This window comes from Cetorhinus maximus, chromosome 7 (assembly GCF_964194155.1).
Source record: "Cetorhinus maximus chromosome 7, sCetMax3.hap1.1, whole genome shotgun sequence".
NCBI lineage: Eukaryota > Metazoa > Chordata > Chondrichthyes > Lamniformes > Cetorhinidae > Cetorhinus > Cetorhinus maximus.
The window spans coordinates 142,885,044-142,901,941 of NC_135885.1; the positions used below are offsets into that span (position 1 = coordinate 142,885,044).

General features: G+C 45.0%; 1 protein-coding gene across 2 annotated transcripts in view; it reads right to left on the reverse strand.

Annotated features, from left to right (window-relative positions):
• Nucleotides 1-16,898, reverse strand: part of LOC144683047 (dedicator of cytokinesis protein 9-like) — a 304,955-nt gene that overhangs the window by 186,414 nt on the left and 101,643 nt on the right. For both annotated transcript variants that reach the window (XM_078546055.1, XM_078546054.1), the window contains exon 2: nt 15,956-16,072. In XM_078546055.1, coding sequence (XP_078402181.1) covers nt 15,956-16,072 — 117 coding nt within the window. The remainder of the gene's footprint in view (nt 1-15,955; nt 16,073-16,898) is intronic.

The following is a 16,898-nucleotide window of genomic DNA, read 5'->3' on the forward strand; positions in this document are numbered from 1 at the left end:
CACATTGAGGATACCCTCCATAGTGTTGTGTGGCACTATCACCATGCTAAATGGGATAGATTTCAAACAGATCTAACAACTCATGACCTGGCATCCATGAGGCGCTGTGGGCCATCAGCAGCAGCAGAATTGTACCCGAACACAATCTGTAACCTCATGGCCCGGCATATCCCCCACTCTACCATTACCATCAACCCTGGTTCAATGAAGAATGCAGGAGGGCATGCCAGGAGCAGCACCAGGCATACCTAAAAATGAGGTATCAACCTGGTGAAGCTATAACACAGGATTACTTGTGTGTTAAACAGCATAAGCAGCAAGTGATAGACAGAGCTAAACGATCCCACAACCAGGGGATCAGATCTAAGCTCTAAAGTCCTGCCACATCCAGTTGTGAATGGTGGTGGTCAATTAAACAATTCACTGGAGGAGGAGGCTCCACAAATATCCCCATCCTCAATGATGGAAGAGCCCAGCACAGCAGTGTAAAAGATAAGGCTAAAGCATTCGCAACAATCTTCAGCCAGAAGTGCTGAGTGGATGATCCATCTCGGCCTCCTCCGAAGGTTCCCAGCATCACAGACGCCAGTCTTCAGCCAATTCGATTCACTCCACATGATATCAAGAAACAGCTGAAGGCACTGGATACAGCAAAGGCTATGGGCCCTGACAATATTCCAGCAATAGTACTGAAGATTTGTGCTCCAGAACTTGCCATGCCCCTAGCCAAGCTGTTCCAGTACAGCTACAACACTGGCATCTACCTGGCTATGTAGAAAATTGCTCAGGTGTGTCCTGTACACAAAAAGCAGGACAAATCCAACCCAGCCAATTACCGCCCCATCAGTCTACTCTCGATCATCAGTAAAGTAATGGAAGGGGTCATCAGCAGTGTTATCAATTGCCATTTGCTTAGCAATGACCTGCTCACTGACGCGCAATTTGGGTTCCACCAGAGCCACTCAGCTCCTGACCTCATTACAGCTTGGTTCAAACATGGACAAAAGAGCGGAACTCCCAAGGTGAGGTGAGTGACTGCCCTTGACATCAAGGCAGCACTTGACCAAGTGTGGCATCAAGGAGACCTAGCAAAACTGGAGTCAATGGGAATCAGGGGGAAAACGCTCCACTGGTTGGAGTCATACCTAGCACAAAGGAAGATGGTTGTGGTTGTTGGAGGTCAGTCATCTCAGCTCCAGGACGTCACTGCAGGAGTTCCTCAGGGTAGTGTCCTCGGCCCAACCGTCTTCAGCTGCTTCATCAATGACCTTCCTTCATCATAAGGTCAGAAGTGGGGATGTTCGCTGATGATTGTACAATGTTCAGCACCATTCGCGACTCCTCAGATACTGAAGCAATCCATGTCCAAATACAGCAAGGCCTGGACAATATCCAGGCTTGGGCTGACAAGTGGCAAGTAACATTCATGCCACACAAGTGTCAGGCAATGACCATCTCCAACAAGAGAGAATCCAGCGATTGCCCCTTGTTGTTCAATGGCATTATCATCACTGAATCCCCCACTATCAACATCCTGGGGGTTACCATTGACCAGAAACTGAACTGGACTAGCCATATAAATACTGTGGCTACAAGAGTAGGCCAGAGGCTAGGAAACGTGAGACAAGTAACTCACCTCCTGACTCTCCAAAGTCTGTCCACCATCTACAAGGCACAAGCCAGGAGTGTGATGGAATATTCCCCACTTGCCTGGATGAGTGCAGCTCCCACAACACTCAAGAAGTTTTACACCGTCCAGGGCAGAGCAGTCCGCTTGATTAGCACCCCATCCACAAACATTCACTCCCTCCACCACTGATGCACAGTAGCAGCAGTGTGTACCATCTACAAGATGCGCTGCAGGAATTCACCAAGGCTCCTTCCACAGCACCTTCCAAATCCACGACCACTACCGTCTGGAAGGACAAGGGCAGCAGATGGTTGGGAACAACACCACCTGGGAGTTCCCCTCCAAGTCACTCACCATCCTGACTTGGAAATATATCGGCCGTTCCTTCACTGTCGCTGGGTCAAAATCCTGGAGCTCCCTCCCTAACAGCCCTGTGGGTGTACCTACACCACACGGACTGCAGCGGTTCAAGAAGGCAGCTCACCACCACTGCCTCAAGGGCAACTAGGGATGAGCACTAAATGCTGGCACAGCCAGCGAAGCCTACATCCTGTGAATGCAGTAAAAAGAAGTTATCATCATCATGGGTGTGCTGCCTGAAGGTAGGTGCTTGGGTTACAGTCTTCTCCATGTCTCTCCGTCCTGGACCAGTCGTTTCTTTTTCTAATAACTTCCTTCAATTTTCCAGCCACCCAGCATCCATTCCTGCATCAGAACATTACTGGCTTATAAAACCAATGTCAAATATATGAAATTACAATCATACGAATTGCTTACAAGTGAATCTAACATGTGTGATTTATTTGAATTGAATTGAAATGTAATGTTTTGCCAAGTACGCAAAGTTGCTCCACCTTCTGAAGATGTTGCAGCCATGGAAAGAAGGATTTGCATTTATATGGCACCTTGCACAGCCTCAGGATGTCATAGGAACATAGCAGCAGGAGTAGGCCATTCGGCCCCTCGAACCTGCTCCACCATTCAATTAGATGGTGGCTTATCTTCTACCTCAACGCCATCTTCCTGCACTATCACCGTATCCCTTGATGTCATTGATATCTAGAAGTCTATCGACCTCTGTTCTGAACATACTCAATGACTGAGCTTTCACAGCCCTCTGGGGTAAAGAATTCCAAAGACTCACCACCCACTGAGTGAAGGAATTACTCCTCATCTCAGTCCTAAATGGCTTACCTCTTATTCTGAGACTGTGGCCACTGGTTCTGGACCATCCCCAACCAGCGGGAACATCCTTCCTGCATCTACCCTGTTGAGCACTGGAAGGATTTTTTTCACACTTCAGTGAGATCACCTCTCATTCTTCTAAACTCTGGAGAATACAGGCTCAGTCTCCTCAATCTTTCCTTGTAGGACAATCCCGCCATTCCCGAGATTGTCCCAAAGTGCTTTACAGCCAATAAAATACATTTTGAAGTGTAGTCACTGCTGCATTGTGGGAAACAGGGCAAGTTCCCATGAACATCGATGCGATGCTGAGCGGCTAATCCGTTTTCTGTGACTGCTCTGAACATAGCACCAGCTGATCTCTTACATCCACTGGAGGGGACAGTAGGGGCCTCGGTTTAATGGCTGATCCAAAAGACAGCACCTCTGACAGTGCCGCACTCCTTCAGCATTACATCAGGAGTGGCGTGTCGGCCTAAAATTTGTGCTCGAGTTTCTAGGGGACTCGAACCCAGAATCTTTTGACCCAGAGGCAAGAGTGCTACCTACTGAGTCATGGCCGACACCTAAATCACATGTTGGAATTGTAACAGGGATTATATAACTGGATTATTTTAACTTCAAATCACAAGAAGCAACCTCAGAATGGATCCATTCTGAAACCAACTGTGGGCGTAGACAACAATCGAACTGATGCCAAAGTTTTATCAGCTGCGATCTCAAAAGAATGTGATTCTATGTACTCTTGTTTACATGCCAGACCCGTTACCATCCAAAGCATTCAAAGTTTCAGCACCCATTTAATTTAACCAGAAATGCCAAATTGTTGAATGTTGGACAGGGTGTGCAAAATTAATTAGGATCTTCTCAAACACTCCTCAGGGTTCACAGCTAAAGCACATGGCCTCTAGGGCGATACAAACCAGCTTTTTGTCTCTGTAAAGCTTTGTTAGCTGATTTCCAACCACTGCAATAGTTGAGGTCCCTTTAAACGTCAGCAGCCCTTGGACTAGGAAAAGAATAGATCGAGGCAGGATAAACCACACCTCTCCCCTCCCTATCTCGGTAACCTCCTCCAGTTCTGTAGCCCTCCACGATCCCTGCGTCCCTCCAATTCTGACCTCTCGAGCATCCCAACATTCATTGCTCTACCACTGGCTTCTGTGTCCTCAGCTGCCTGGGTCCTAAGTTTTGGAACTCCCTCCCTAAGCTCCTCTACCTTTCTGGCTCTCTCTTTTCAAGTGGCTCCTTAAAATCTCCCTCTTTGCCCAAGCTTTTAGTTGCCTCTCTTGATATCTCACGTAGCTCGTTGTCAAATTTTGTCTGATAAATGCTTTCGCAAAGTGCTGTAGGATGTTCTACTAAGTGAAACGTGCTGTATAAGTAACTGAGCAATGGAATTCCAGTCAGACGTACCAACATCTGGATTCAGACAATTCTAATTTGCTCCCATTGTTCCGCCAACTCTCGTGCTTGGTATTTCTTTCAAGATCCAAACTAAACTTCACTTGGATACGGACCAAAGTCAGGGATGCCAAATGTTGGATCTGCATTTGTATTTTCAAACACTCGGATAACTCAATCAATGCCAACTTGGCATAGGCGTCACCTCCTGTTGGAGAGTTAACCAGCTGGATGACCGAGCCACACAGAATGAATTTAAAACACATTTTGCCTTATTTCAACTACCACCAAATTTACTTTCCAAATTTACACTGACTGAGCGCAATTTGCTTTTCCTTATAACTTTTAATAACATTTCCAGGAAAGCATTCCCACTTGCAAGAAGGTGTTTTTTTTAAAAAAAAAGAGAGCTCTCAGATACACAATTATCTGTTTAAAAGTCATCTGTACTTGTTATCCTTCTGAAAACAGACAGGGGGAAACCTGTAGACAGAATACTCCCAGCAAACCATAGCTTCAAATCACTTGTCTGTTATTTCACTCATTGCACTGGATTAGAGGTAACACCACAAATACACCAGGATTCCTCTAGCACGTGACAGCTGGGGGAGAGAGAAATAGAAATAGAGAGAAAGCAAAGAAGGGAGAGAGAGAGAAAAAAGAGGAGAAAAATGAGAGAGAAGAGGGGAGCAAAAGGAGAGACGACACAAACTCTTCAGGACAAAGGTTGCCTTTTTTAACAAAAGATTTTCTGCATCTGGAGCATTAATGCTGACTGTTAAAATATCAGCACTCGAAGTTCATTGAAAACCACTATTCATTCTTCAACTGACTTAATTTTCAGCACAGAGCTCTATCCCACTGTCACCCCTCTACCATCAACATTGGGGAAAGCGGGACATGCAAGAACATAGAAACATCAAAACACGAATGAAACCTTCACATCTGCGAAAGCTCACTGTCCCAGGAAACTTCAATCAGTCTGAAGCTGCAAACTGTTGGTCTTGTCGCAGTTCCAGTTGTACAGCAATCAAGTGTCAAACCCAAGCTGTGGAGGTGACCTTTACACTCAAATCCCAGAGCCGGGCTCAATCTTCTCTGTTCTGTTACACTGGAAATCTTACATGAATCTAAAACCACGTCACAGCGAGATAAAACCCACCCCGCTCTAGCCCCTGTCAGCTCTTCAGGAAAGCTACCCACTCAGTCCCAACTCCCTTGCTCTTTCCCCATAGCCCTCAAAATCTTCTCCCTCTCAACTAGTTATCCAATACCCCTTTAAAAATTAGTATTGGATCTGCTTCCACCACCCTTTCAGACAGCGTGTTCCAGATCACAACAATTAGCCGCATTAAAAAAATAACTTCTCCTCATGGCCAACATGTGCTCCATTTTCTTTATGTGCAGCATTAAGCGTGCAGGTCCTTACATTTATTTTTGAAACAGCCACTTGGCACAGTACGTACAGGGGCTGATTCCTGACTGCACATTCTGCTTGGGAGCCTTCCAGATACTGGATTGCCACACAGCTTAGAGGGAGCATATCTCTCCTCTGGTCCTTCCGCCAGTGACCTTAAATCTGTGACCTCTGGCAGTCGCTTTCTATGTACTCTATCAAAACCTTTATTAAAATTCCCCCTAAACTCCTTCTGCTCCTGAGGAGAGAATCCCAGCTTCTCCAGTCTCTCCGCATTAACTGGAAGTCCCTCACCACTGCCCTGTACCGTTCTGGTAAAGAATTTATTGTTCAGCCATCTGATTGAATGGTAGAGCAGGCTGGATGGGCTGAATGACCTACTCCTGCTTCTATTCCTTCAGATCTGAAATCTCCTCCACACCCTGAGGCCTTGACATCCTTCCTAAATTGTGGTGCCCAAAACTGATCACAATCCTGCAGCTGAGGCTTAACCAGTGATTTATAAAGGTTTTAGTACAATTTCCTTGTTTTTGTACTCTCCGCCTCTACTTATAATTTGCATATACACACAGACGCATCCACACACCTGAACCCACGCATGCACTAACACAGACATGCGCCCACACCCACCCATGTACCCGCACACACACCCGCACACACACACACACACACACACACACACACACACGCCCACACACACACACAGGCCCACACACACACATACACCCATGCACAAGTCCGCTCACGTGCACCCACACCCGAGCACACACATGCACTCACCCACACACACACACACGATGCACACATACACACGTGTGCACCCGCACACATACACATACACATACACCTGCGCACCCAAGAGCACCCGCGCGCACACCCACAATCTCCTGTTCCTGCAGCCCCTTTAAAATTACACCATTTTGTTTAAATTGCCTCTCCTCATCCTTTCTTGCAAAGTGTGCCACTTCACACAATTAAAAAGAAAATGCAAATATTTGGAAGATTGAAGTAAATTTATGGATGTGTCAGTTCACAAAGAGTCAGTGATTGTCCCTAAATTTTTTTTAAACTCAGAAGTCTGGTTACAATTGATGGAAGCAGAGTTTTCATCCTTTGTAAAATGGGGGAAATTCTGTAGACACATTTCTTGAATTTAGACAGACACAGTAAATATGAGTTAAAAATAGCTGTATTTTTAACAAGGCGCCTTTGTCTCGGCATTAAGGGAGTGGCTATTACAAATAAAAGCCTACAAAACTCTTTCATCCACAATCCTTGAAGATTATCAGACCATAAAAAACACACTGTAAAACGAGCACTTTAATCCCTTGTGGACTGACTTTACCATTATTCACATCAGCAGTAATTCGCCTCTTCTCTCAGCCTCACAGTTGAAACAAGGTTGTGAGTTCAAGTCCCACTCGAGATTCAAAAGCACAAAATCCAGGCTGACACTCCCAGTTCAACACTGAGGGAGTGTTGCACTGTCGGAGGTGCCATCTTTTGGATGTTAAACCAGTGCCCCAGCCGCCCTCTTATATGGGCATAAAATATCCCACAGGCAATATTTCGAAGAGGTGCAGGGGAGTTCTCCCCAGTGTCCTGGCCAATATTTATCCCGCAATGAGCATTGCAAAAAAACAGGTTATCTGGTCATGATCACATTGCTACTTGTGGGAGCTTACTGTGCAGGAAGTGACTGCTGCAGTTCCTACATTATAACAGTGACTACACTTTAAAAGAACTTCATTGGCTGTAAAGCATTTTGGGACATCCCAAAGTTGTGAAAGGTGCTATAATAAATGCAAGTTTTTTTTTTAAACAGTAGCACACATATTGACAAAGGTGTTTTTTAGCCTGAGTGTAATGTAACAGCATTACAATACAGTATTCCAAACCAGACAAAATATGTGGACATTCCATAGAAGTTTCTATAGCAGGAGGGGACCATTCAGCTTATCATGACAATCCCATTTGTAGTGACTGAAAATTAATCCCTCTGCCCTGCTGTCTCCCATAATTCTGTAGCCTCCCCTGCTTCTAATCTTCATCTCTTCTTGTATTGTAAGATGCAGTGGTCTCTGCCTCAACTCTTCGCACATTCCGCTGACCAGTCCTTGTCTTCTTCACCATCTCCCAAACCCTAACACCTCAAGGTCATGCTCCTACGCACAAGTCCAAATTCTCTCTCTCAAAACTGGGCCCAGCACTTCCCACCCTGAGACAGTAGTTCCATTCATCCACCAAAACAATCTTTAACCTTTTGATTGCATGTCATCATAAGGCCTTTAGCATCATTTCTGACAGGGTTATGCAGTATTTACAAAAACAGGCCCAACTGGTCCAGGCTGGTGCTTATGCTCCACACAGGCTTCCTCCACACCTTACTTCATCTCACCCTATCAACATATCCTTCTATTCCTTTCCCCTTCAGGTGTTTATCCAGCTTCCCCTTAAATGAATCTATACTATTCACCTCAACCATTCCCTGTGGTAACGAGTTCCACATTCTCACCGCTCTCTAAGTAAAACAACTCATTGCATGAAATACAATTTCTCATCTCTGCATTGGTTCTTTTGGCAATTATCTTAAATCTGTGTCCTCTGATTAATAATCCTTGTGACAGTGGAAACCATATCTCCTTATTTACTTTCTCAAAACCCCATGTACCATATAAACTCGTGTACCAGGCGCACCCTTCCACCAGGATCTCGTCCAAGGCCATAGAGTGTTACGAATCCCTTCGTTGTCGACATTTTCGAGCGCATCGCCTCCGAGGCCTCTCACCCTCATTCACTACAACAAGGGCCGCACCATCTCGGCCAGGGAGATCCAGAGCGCCGTTGGCCTCATGCTGCCCAGGGGAACTGGCCAAACACCACCTTTGCCGAAGGCGCCAAAACGGTCACCAAATACACCAACTCCATTCAGGTCAATCACTCCAAATGTTATAAACTCGTGTACAGGGTGAAGTTTTTGACACCACATTTTGAGACAAAAAATAAGGGGTCAACTTATACACGAGTAATATTTTCGAGCCCTCGAAATCCGTGCATGTTCTTGGACATGACAAGAGCAAAACTACACTCAATCGCCATATTCAACTTTAAGCTATAAAACTATAAAACATTGACAAGGGCCCTAACTCTCTGCGCAGTATTTGCGCTGTTTTGCGCCAGGGCTGGCAGAGCAAGCGTGACCCCATCAGCACCATTTGGAGCAGCCTCTCCCACTGCCCGAGATACTCCCACTCACCCTTTCCCTGCCTGACTCTCCCCATCACACAAAGGGTGGTAGAAGTTTGGAACTCCCTTCCACAAACTGTTGGAGGAGGGGTGCGGCAGGTGACTTCACCCTTGAAAGCCCCCAAGAAAGCCCGTGAAAAATCAATGATGGGGACAACAAATGAGAGAAAAGCCACCCCTGTCCGCAGGAGTGACAAAACAAGGAGGGCACGGGGCGCGAGTCCCATGGAGCATGTGGTGATGTCACAGTGATGGCGGCCGCCCCGAACGCAAGCCTGAGACCAGGAGGAGGAGAGCAACATGGCCGTGAAGACTAAGAGCACGTGTGACTAAAACACCCACATCACAGTCCATGTCAGCCAAGTATCTCAAAGCTGTCAGCCCCATCACTTCCAAGCTGTTCATCTGGAACACTCGCAGTTCACTCTTTCAACCGCTGACCTTGTTTGTCCATTTTCTTACACCTTGGTTATATCTTCTAAGTGTTTTTGCCCTTAAGATTTATCGCTGGGCCATAGTTATGTTGCTGCTAAGGGTGTATTTGCATTTACAGGTACAATAAAGTTGTAAAGCAGTTTCTATTTTTCAATCAATTTAAATCTGTGCCGTCCACATTGCCTCCAGGGTGAACTGGGAGCAGGAATCCCTCCTGCAGAATGCCTCACTACACTTTGCTCAGCTTCAACCGGACACCTTTGTACTGTAACTGATGTCAGAATCGCCTTGTGCTGACTCCACAGTGTGAATGCAGCCTACGTTTGGGGAAAATGCTGAAGAGCAAATGGCTCCTGGCTCCCGAAGCAACACGGCACTGAGAAAGAGGTGACTAACAGGACATATGACTGAACTGTGAAGGCAAGAGTGCGCTCAGGTGCTTTTACATGTGACACTAGCTCAGTTCTTGACCGGGAACAGTAGCAGAATGATCACCTTACTCAGCTAGTATCCAGAGGCCTGAATTAACAACCAGGAGACAGGAATTCCCTTCCCACAAGGGCACTTAAACACAGTAAATTAAATAACCTGGATTGCTGTTAAAAAAAATAATCGGATGCACTAATGATCTTTAGGTAAAGAAACTATCCTCACCTGGTCTGATCTATACGTGACTCCAGACTCAATGTGGTTGACTCTTAACTGCCGCCTGAACTGGCCTAGCAAGGCACTTGGCTGCATTCGAGAAGGCAGCTCACCCACCAGCATCTCAATGGGCATTTGGCCTGGGCAACAGGATATGTAAGTAGGTGATCTTAAATTATTTACACCTGAACTGTGCGGAGGATTGGCGTGTATATAGTATTGATGGATCAAGAACTCATGTCAGGGAAGTATAGGAACAGGAGGCGGCTATTTGGACTCTCAAACACGTTCCAGCATTTAGTGAGGTCATGGCTTATTTGTGACCCAACTCCATACAACCTTCTTCGCCTTCATATCTCTAAATCCCTTAATATCTTCGGATAACACAAATCTATCAATCTCAAATGTGAGATTTACAATTGGCCAGGGGTCAAAATAATTGTTTTTTTTTGAGAGGGCTCTTTTTGAGATTTTTTTCAAGGCCTACTTTTTGATATTCGGAGCCTCCCTTTTTTATCCCCCATTCTCGTTAGCTCCTTTATTAGATGGTGCAGTCGCTTAGGAACATTATCTTCTGTAATTGTGTTGAATTTCTTTCAGGGTTTTCTTCTTTGGATAAATAAGATAGCACAAAAAACCAAAATGGACAGATTCTAATATATAGCAGCTCACCCAATCCCTAGCAAGGGATTAATCGGATCAAAATAGTATGCTAGCCATGTGTCAATGCTATAATGCACTTAGGAGGAGAAGGCCATTCAGCCCTTCAAGCCTGCTCCATCATTTGATAAGATCATGGGTGATCTGGTTGTGGTCTTAACACCACGTTCTGTGCCCCACATGTGCCCCACACCTCCCAACTCCCTCGTCGATCAAAAATCTGTCTAACTCAGCCTCGAGTACATTCAATGATCCAGAAAAACTAATGACCCACTGAGACTCACCAAGTTAGACACAACTACAAGGGCAGCGAAAGCCTTCACATCTCTCCCAAGCAAATTGGACAAACAAGCTCAGGATAGAGAAGAGAATATTCAGCAGTCTCGAGCCCTCTAACAAACAGCGGTCCTCCAGCCAAACCGGGTACTAGCTTTATCTTTTTGGCATATGTGCTCCCTCTGAATTAGATGGGAAGTTTAACTTTACAGGTTTCTATTGTAACACCAACAATTCTACAGTGAAATGAGAAATCCTGGCAGGATACTGTAGCTCCTTGATGTGAAGGAAGGATGCAGGACTTTGTCCTTGAACCTCTCGAAGCTGTTCCAACTCCCAGGTGAAATTTCAACATTTCTGGGACACTTGTAAACATAAAACTTGGACAATTTCCTCTCAGGTCTCCTTACAAAAGCAAATGCTCATCTGGCAAAGGGAAACTACTTCTCCTAGTTTAGCAAGACTACGCTGAACATTTGTCGGTAACGAGCCACTGGATTATATGACAAGACTTGCATTTCTATAGGGCCTTTCATTTGCTGGATTTGCATGGGAGAGATGAGACCGCTTTTGCCACCTTTGTTGTAATCGTGTGCAATTTTGTGTGTCTTCTCTCAGAGGGTCGTAAGTCTTTGGAATTCTCTCCCCCCTTGAAAGAGCATTGGAGTCTGGGTCACTGAATATATTCAAGGTGGAGTTAGACAGGTTTTTGATCGACAAGGGAGTCAAGGGATAGGGCAGGCAGGAAAGTGGAGTTAAGGCCACGGTCAGATCAGCCATGATCTTACTGAATGGTGCAGCAGGCTCGAGGGGCCAAATGGCCTACTCCTGCTCCTATTTTTCATGTTTCTTATGAGCATAATGTTAACAATTATGACACCACTTTTTAAAAAGTGAAGAATCAATGCTCTCACTTCCTCAGGACACCCCAAAGCACTCCACCTCCAGTGACTCACTCCTGAATTGTAGTTACTGTTGGGTCCTATGTTCCTTAAAAGAAAGGTTTTTAAGTGCAGTCACTGCTGCACACAAGTTCCCACAAACAGCAATGTGATAATGACCAGATAATCTGTTTCTGTGATGTTGATTGAGGGGTAAACATCAGTGATAATTCCTCTGCTCCCTTTCAAATAGTGCCATGGAATCACTTACATCCACAAGACGACAAATGGGATTCGATTTAACGTCTCATCCAAAAGACGGCTCCTCTGACAGTGCAGCACTGCCAAAGTACTGCACTGGAGTGTCAGCTGAGATTTTTGTGCTCAAATCTTGGAGTGGGACTTAAACCCACAATAATGTCAAAGCTTTTGTCTTGCACTCATCAGGACACTTCACAAGAATACCAATATATGTAGCTTCAAGTATAATGATAGCCATTCACTGACTCATTCCTCAGGGCAATGCCTTGATAAATCAGGATTAAGCTGCCTGGTTTAAATTTCAAACAATGCTTGGGAGTTAACTGTCAGTCACCATCATCTGGTGCGTTGTCCATGTTAATGCCTGTACCAATCAGAGTCTACTTTCCAACCAATCAGCACTCTCTTCCCAAACAGTATAAATTGTTGTTTTTCCCTTATATTGGTATTCTTGTGAAGAGTCCTGATGAGTGCAAGATGAAAAGCTTTGACATATCTCTGTTTTTCAGCAATAAACCCATGATCTTCTGACTGAGGCGAGAGAGAGAGTGCTACCCACTGAGCCAAAGACGACAGCAGGTTCCCAACTAACTGAGCGGGGGGGGGATGAAGTTTAGATAATCTTGTTTTTTTTGTGATGTGGGTTGAGGGATAAATATTGGCCACAACGCCAAGGAGAACATGCCTGCTCTTCTTCAACATGGTGCCATGAGCTCTTGCAAGAGGGAAGACGAGTCCTCGGGTTAACTCCGTCAGAATAACCTTCTCACTAAAGAGGCGATAAATGCTCACAACCAACCTGTAGTTGAGACCCACACAAGTAGGTGCATTTGACAGGAGTTGAGATTTCACCAGAAAACATTTGCAACGAGGGGGCTTAGCACGTTCAGCACAGTCTCCTCCAAAGTGCCTTTTTCCTGAACGCCTAAATTAAATGTATGTAAACACATGGGGATAGAAGCCAGCAACAAAATTTTCTTGTCGCTTCTCCAAGTCTTTGTCATAAACAAGCTTCAATTGCCTCACGATTTCAAGAAAACAAATCATGAAAGTAAAACCCATTTTTAAATCGTGTCTCGTTGGTTCTTGCAAATATCCTTTTATATTGAAACACTTCTGGCCGGCCTCCCACCTTCAACCTTCTCTGAACTTGAGGCCATCCAAAACTCTGCTGCCTGGGTCCACACTCGCACCAAGTCCCGTTCACTCATCTCCCAGTGCTCACTGACCCACAGAGGGTTCCAATTAAGTAACACCTAGATTTTAAAATTCTCATCCTTGCTTTCAAGTCCCTCTCTATCTCTGCAATCTCCTCCAGGCCTACAACCCTCCGAGATCTCTGCGCTCAGCTAATTCTGGCCTCTTGAGCATCCTTGATTTTAAATCACCCCACCATTGGCAGCATTGGTACCTTCAGCTGCCAAGGCCCCAGACTTTGGAATTCCCTTTCCAAACCTCTCCGCCTCCCTCTCCTCCTTTAAGATGCTCCTCAAAACCTACCTCTTTGAACAAGCTTTTGGTCACCTGCGCTAAGATCAATCACCTTATGTGGCTCAGTGTCAAGTTTGACTTGCAGTGCTCCTGGAGAGCTCCTTGGAGCGTTCCATGAATGGCACTTTATAAATACACATTGCTGTTGTTGTTTTTGAAATTTCTACAATGCCAGATGCAGAGAACAGGTGGGCAGGGGAAAATCCACTCATGACATATAAACCTCCAAACCACAAGTGTCCCATCCATCAGGGATTTGAAACAGAGAACAAAAGTAAACTGGTATCAACGAGCAATGTTTGTGGCTTTATGGATAACCTTCGACCCACGCCCCCCAGCTCGATGGAAGTTTCAACATTCCACCACATTTCCACATAGGAAAGAGACACATCGCTGGAAACCAGGAGGAGGAAGAGCTCCCAGTGCAGCCTAATTGTTTGATTTGGTCCCGAGAACTTGGCAACATCAACCAGCACTACATTCTCCTTTGATTACAAACGTTTTACCGTCCAAAAAGGAAACAGTCGTTTGGTGGCACAGAACTTGAGTATTGCCGAAAGAAAAGACATGTTGAAGCTTTTCCTCTTGCACTCATCAGAACACTTCGCAAGAATAACCGATATAAAGGGAAAACAACAACTTACACTGTATGTGAATAGAGTGTTGATCGGTTGGCAAGTAGCATTGCCATGGAGAATGCACCAATGTCGGTGACTGACAGTTAACTGCCGAGTAATGTTTGAAATTTAAACCAGGCAGCTTGACCCCAACTGATCAAGGCATTGCCCTGTGGAATGAGCCAGCGAATAGCTGTCACTTATTTTGTTTAGCTGAAACAGGTGCAGTGTATGTACACGTTCTCTCCGTCTGCAAAGAACGGGCCCTTTGTGTATTAATATACACAGCTTCTAGTACACGCAAATGCGCCACACTGCAACATCTCTTTTATCAGCAATAAAAAGGAAATAATGAAATTGATAAAGATACTACAATTAAGGGAGATGGTGGCACAGCGGTAATGTCACTGGACTGGTAATCCTGATGCCCAGGCTAATGCTGTGGCTGCTGGTGGAATTTGAATTCAGTCAATAAATTAGGAATATAAAGCTAGTCTCAGTAATGGTCACAAGAACCCATCTGGTTCACTAATGTCCTTGAGGGAAGGAAATCTGCCGTCCTTACCCGGTCCGGCCTACATGCGACTCCAGACCCACAGCAATGTGGGTGACTCTTAACTGCTCTCTGAAATGGCCTAGCAAGCCACTCGTTCAAGGGCAATTAGGGATGGGCAACAGATGCTGGCCTTGCCAGCGACGCCCACATTCCGTGAAAGAATAAAGAAAAAAAAACAATCAAAAGCTACGGCCCTGTTCAGGTAGGGTTGGTGTATGTTACAGCTGTGCTGTTTGGTCTTTGCCACTGGAAATAATAACAAACCATATACAGGTTATCATACATCAAAGGCAATTCAGGGTGAAGGCTTGTGGGCCGTGCGTTGTGTCTTGTGGTTCCCAATCACATTTTTAAACTCAAATGCTACAGCTTCATCAAATGCATTTCTCAGATCACACCATGCGCTGCGGACTGATCCACTGTTCGTTCAATCTGCAGGCTGCACTGCAGTATTGTCTGAAATACTGATGTGGCACTCTGGATGCTGATGTGCAACATACGCATGAATATATGGTTCCTAAATCATATTGGAAGAATATAACGCACAACTTTTTAAAATATCAATTGTTGTTTAATAGACTTCAGTGTTTGGTTAGAAGCAAAGAAGTTGTCTTTATTACAATCAGGTCACAAGTGGTTCCTGAACAAAGACACAGCTGGAGGCCCTTCAGTCCTTCAAACATGTTCTATCATTCAATCAGACCATGGCTGACCTGCATCCCAACTCCATTTACTCCCCTTGGCTCTGTAACCCTTAATATCCTTACTGAACAACAATCTATCAATCTCAGTTTTGAAATTTTCAACTGACCTCCAGCCTCAACAGCTTTTTAGGGGAGAGAGTTCCAGATTTCCACTCCCCTTTGTGTGAGGAAGTGCTTCCTGACATCACCCCTGAACAGACTGGCTCTCATTTTAAGATTCTGCCCCCTGGTTCTGGACTCCCCACCGCCCCACCCCCCGACACCAGAGGAACAACTTTCTCTCTATCTACTCAATCAAATCCTTTAATCATCTCAAACACCTCAATTAGATTCCCCACTAATTTTCTACAGTCAAGACAGTATGAGGCTGGTATATGTAAAGTGTGCCCTCCTAATTTAATCCTTTTAGCACCAGTATCAGTCTGGCCAATTTATCCTTCTTGAGGTCCAGTGTACAGAACTGAACACGTTGTTCCATTCAAACAAAAATGAAAAAGCACTTGAAACATTATTACTCTAAAATTATAGTTAACAAGTCAATGCTCACCTGGAAATCTTCATTCGGAAAAAGCAGCATGTCCCGCAAAGGATCGCTGATAATTTGTGCTTTCTTCTGTAAAAAGACATTCTCGTAGTCTATTGGTTCAATGTCCTTTGGTTTAGCCTATAAAGAAATCACAAAGGAAATTTGAGGCCAAAAGCTTTTACCATTCTCACATTGCAAAAGTGTTGAGTACTTAATATTCAAATGGCTGTTTTAAATGATTGGTCAACACTTGGAAGGAGCCACAATACTTCATGGGGCACTGGCGACAGAGCAAATATTGAGGATTACATCACCAATAACCTGGCCACATCGTTACTAACACTGACCCAGCCAAAATTACCATTCTAAACATGGCAGCTGCACATTCCTGCTGACCTCTCACCCGCTCTAATGACACTGACGGTGCAGGATAACAGCAACAGGAGCGAGCATATTTGCCTGCTAGACCGATTCACATAATCCTATACTTCATTTTTTAAAAATGGAGCAGAAGAGATCACCAGCTAATTTTGAGGATTAAACCCCAATCATTAAAACATTTCCCAACAAGTTACATTTATCAAGCACTTTCAACATAATGAAATGCCCCACGGCAATTTCAGGGACATGGAAGCCAAATGAAAATTACATTCAGAAGAGAAACTTCTTCTTATTTATTCGCTCACAGGGTGTGGGCATCACTGGCTATGCCAGCATTTATCGCCCAAGCCTAATTGCCGATAAGGAGGTGGTGGTGAGCCGCCTTCTTGAACCGCTGCAGTCCTTGTGCTATAGGAACACCCACTACACAGTGCTGTTAGGGAGGGAGGTCTGGGATTAATATAGAGCTTTCAAGACCACAGGGTGTCTCAAAGTGCTTTCCAGCCACTGAAGCGTGTTTTGAAGTGTAGTCACAGCTGTAATGTAGGAAACCCGGCAGCCAACTTGTGCACAGCAAGCTCCC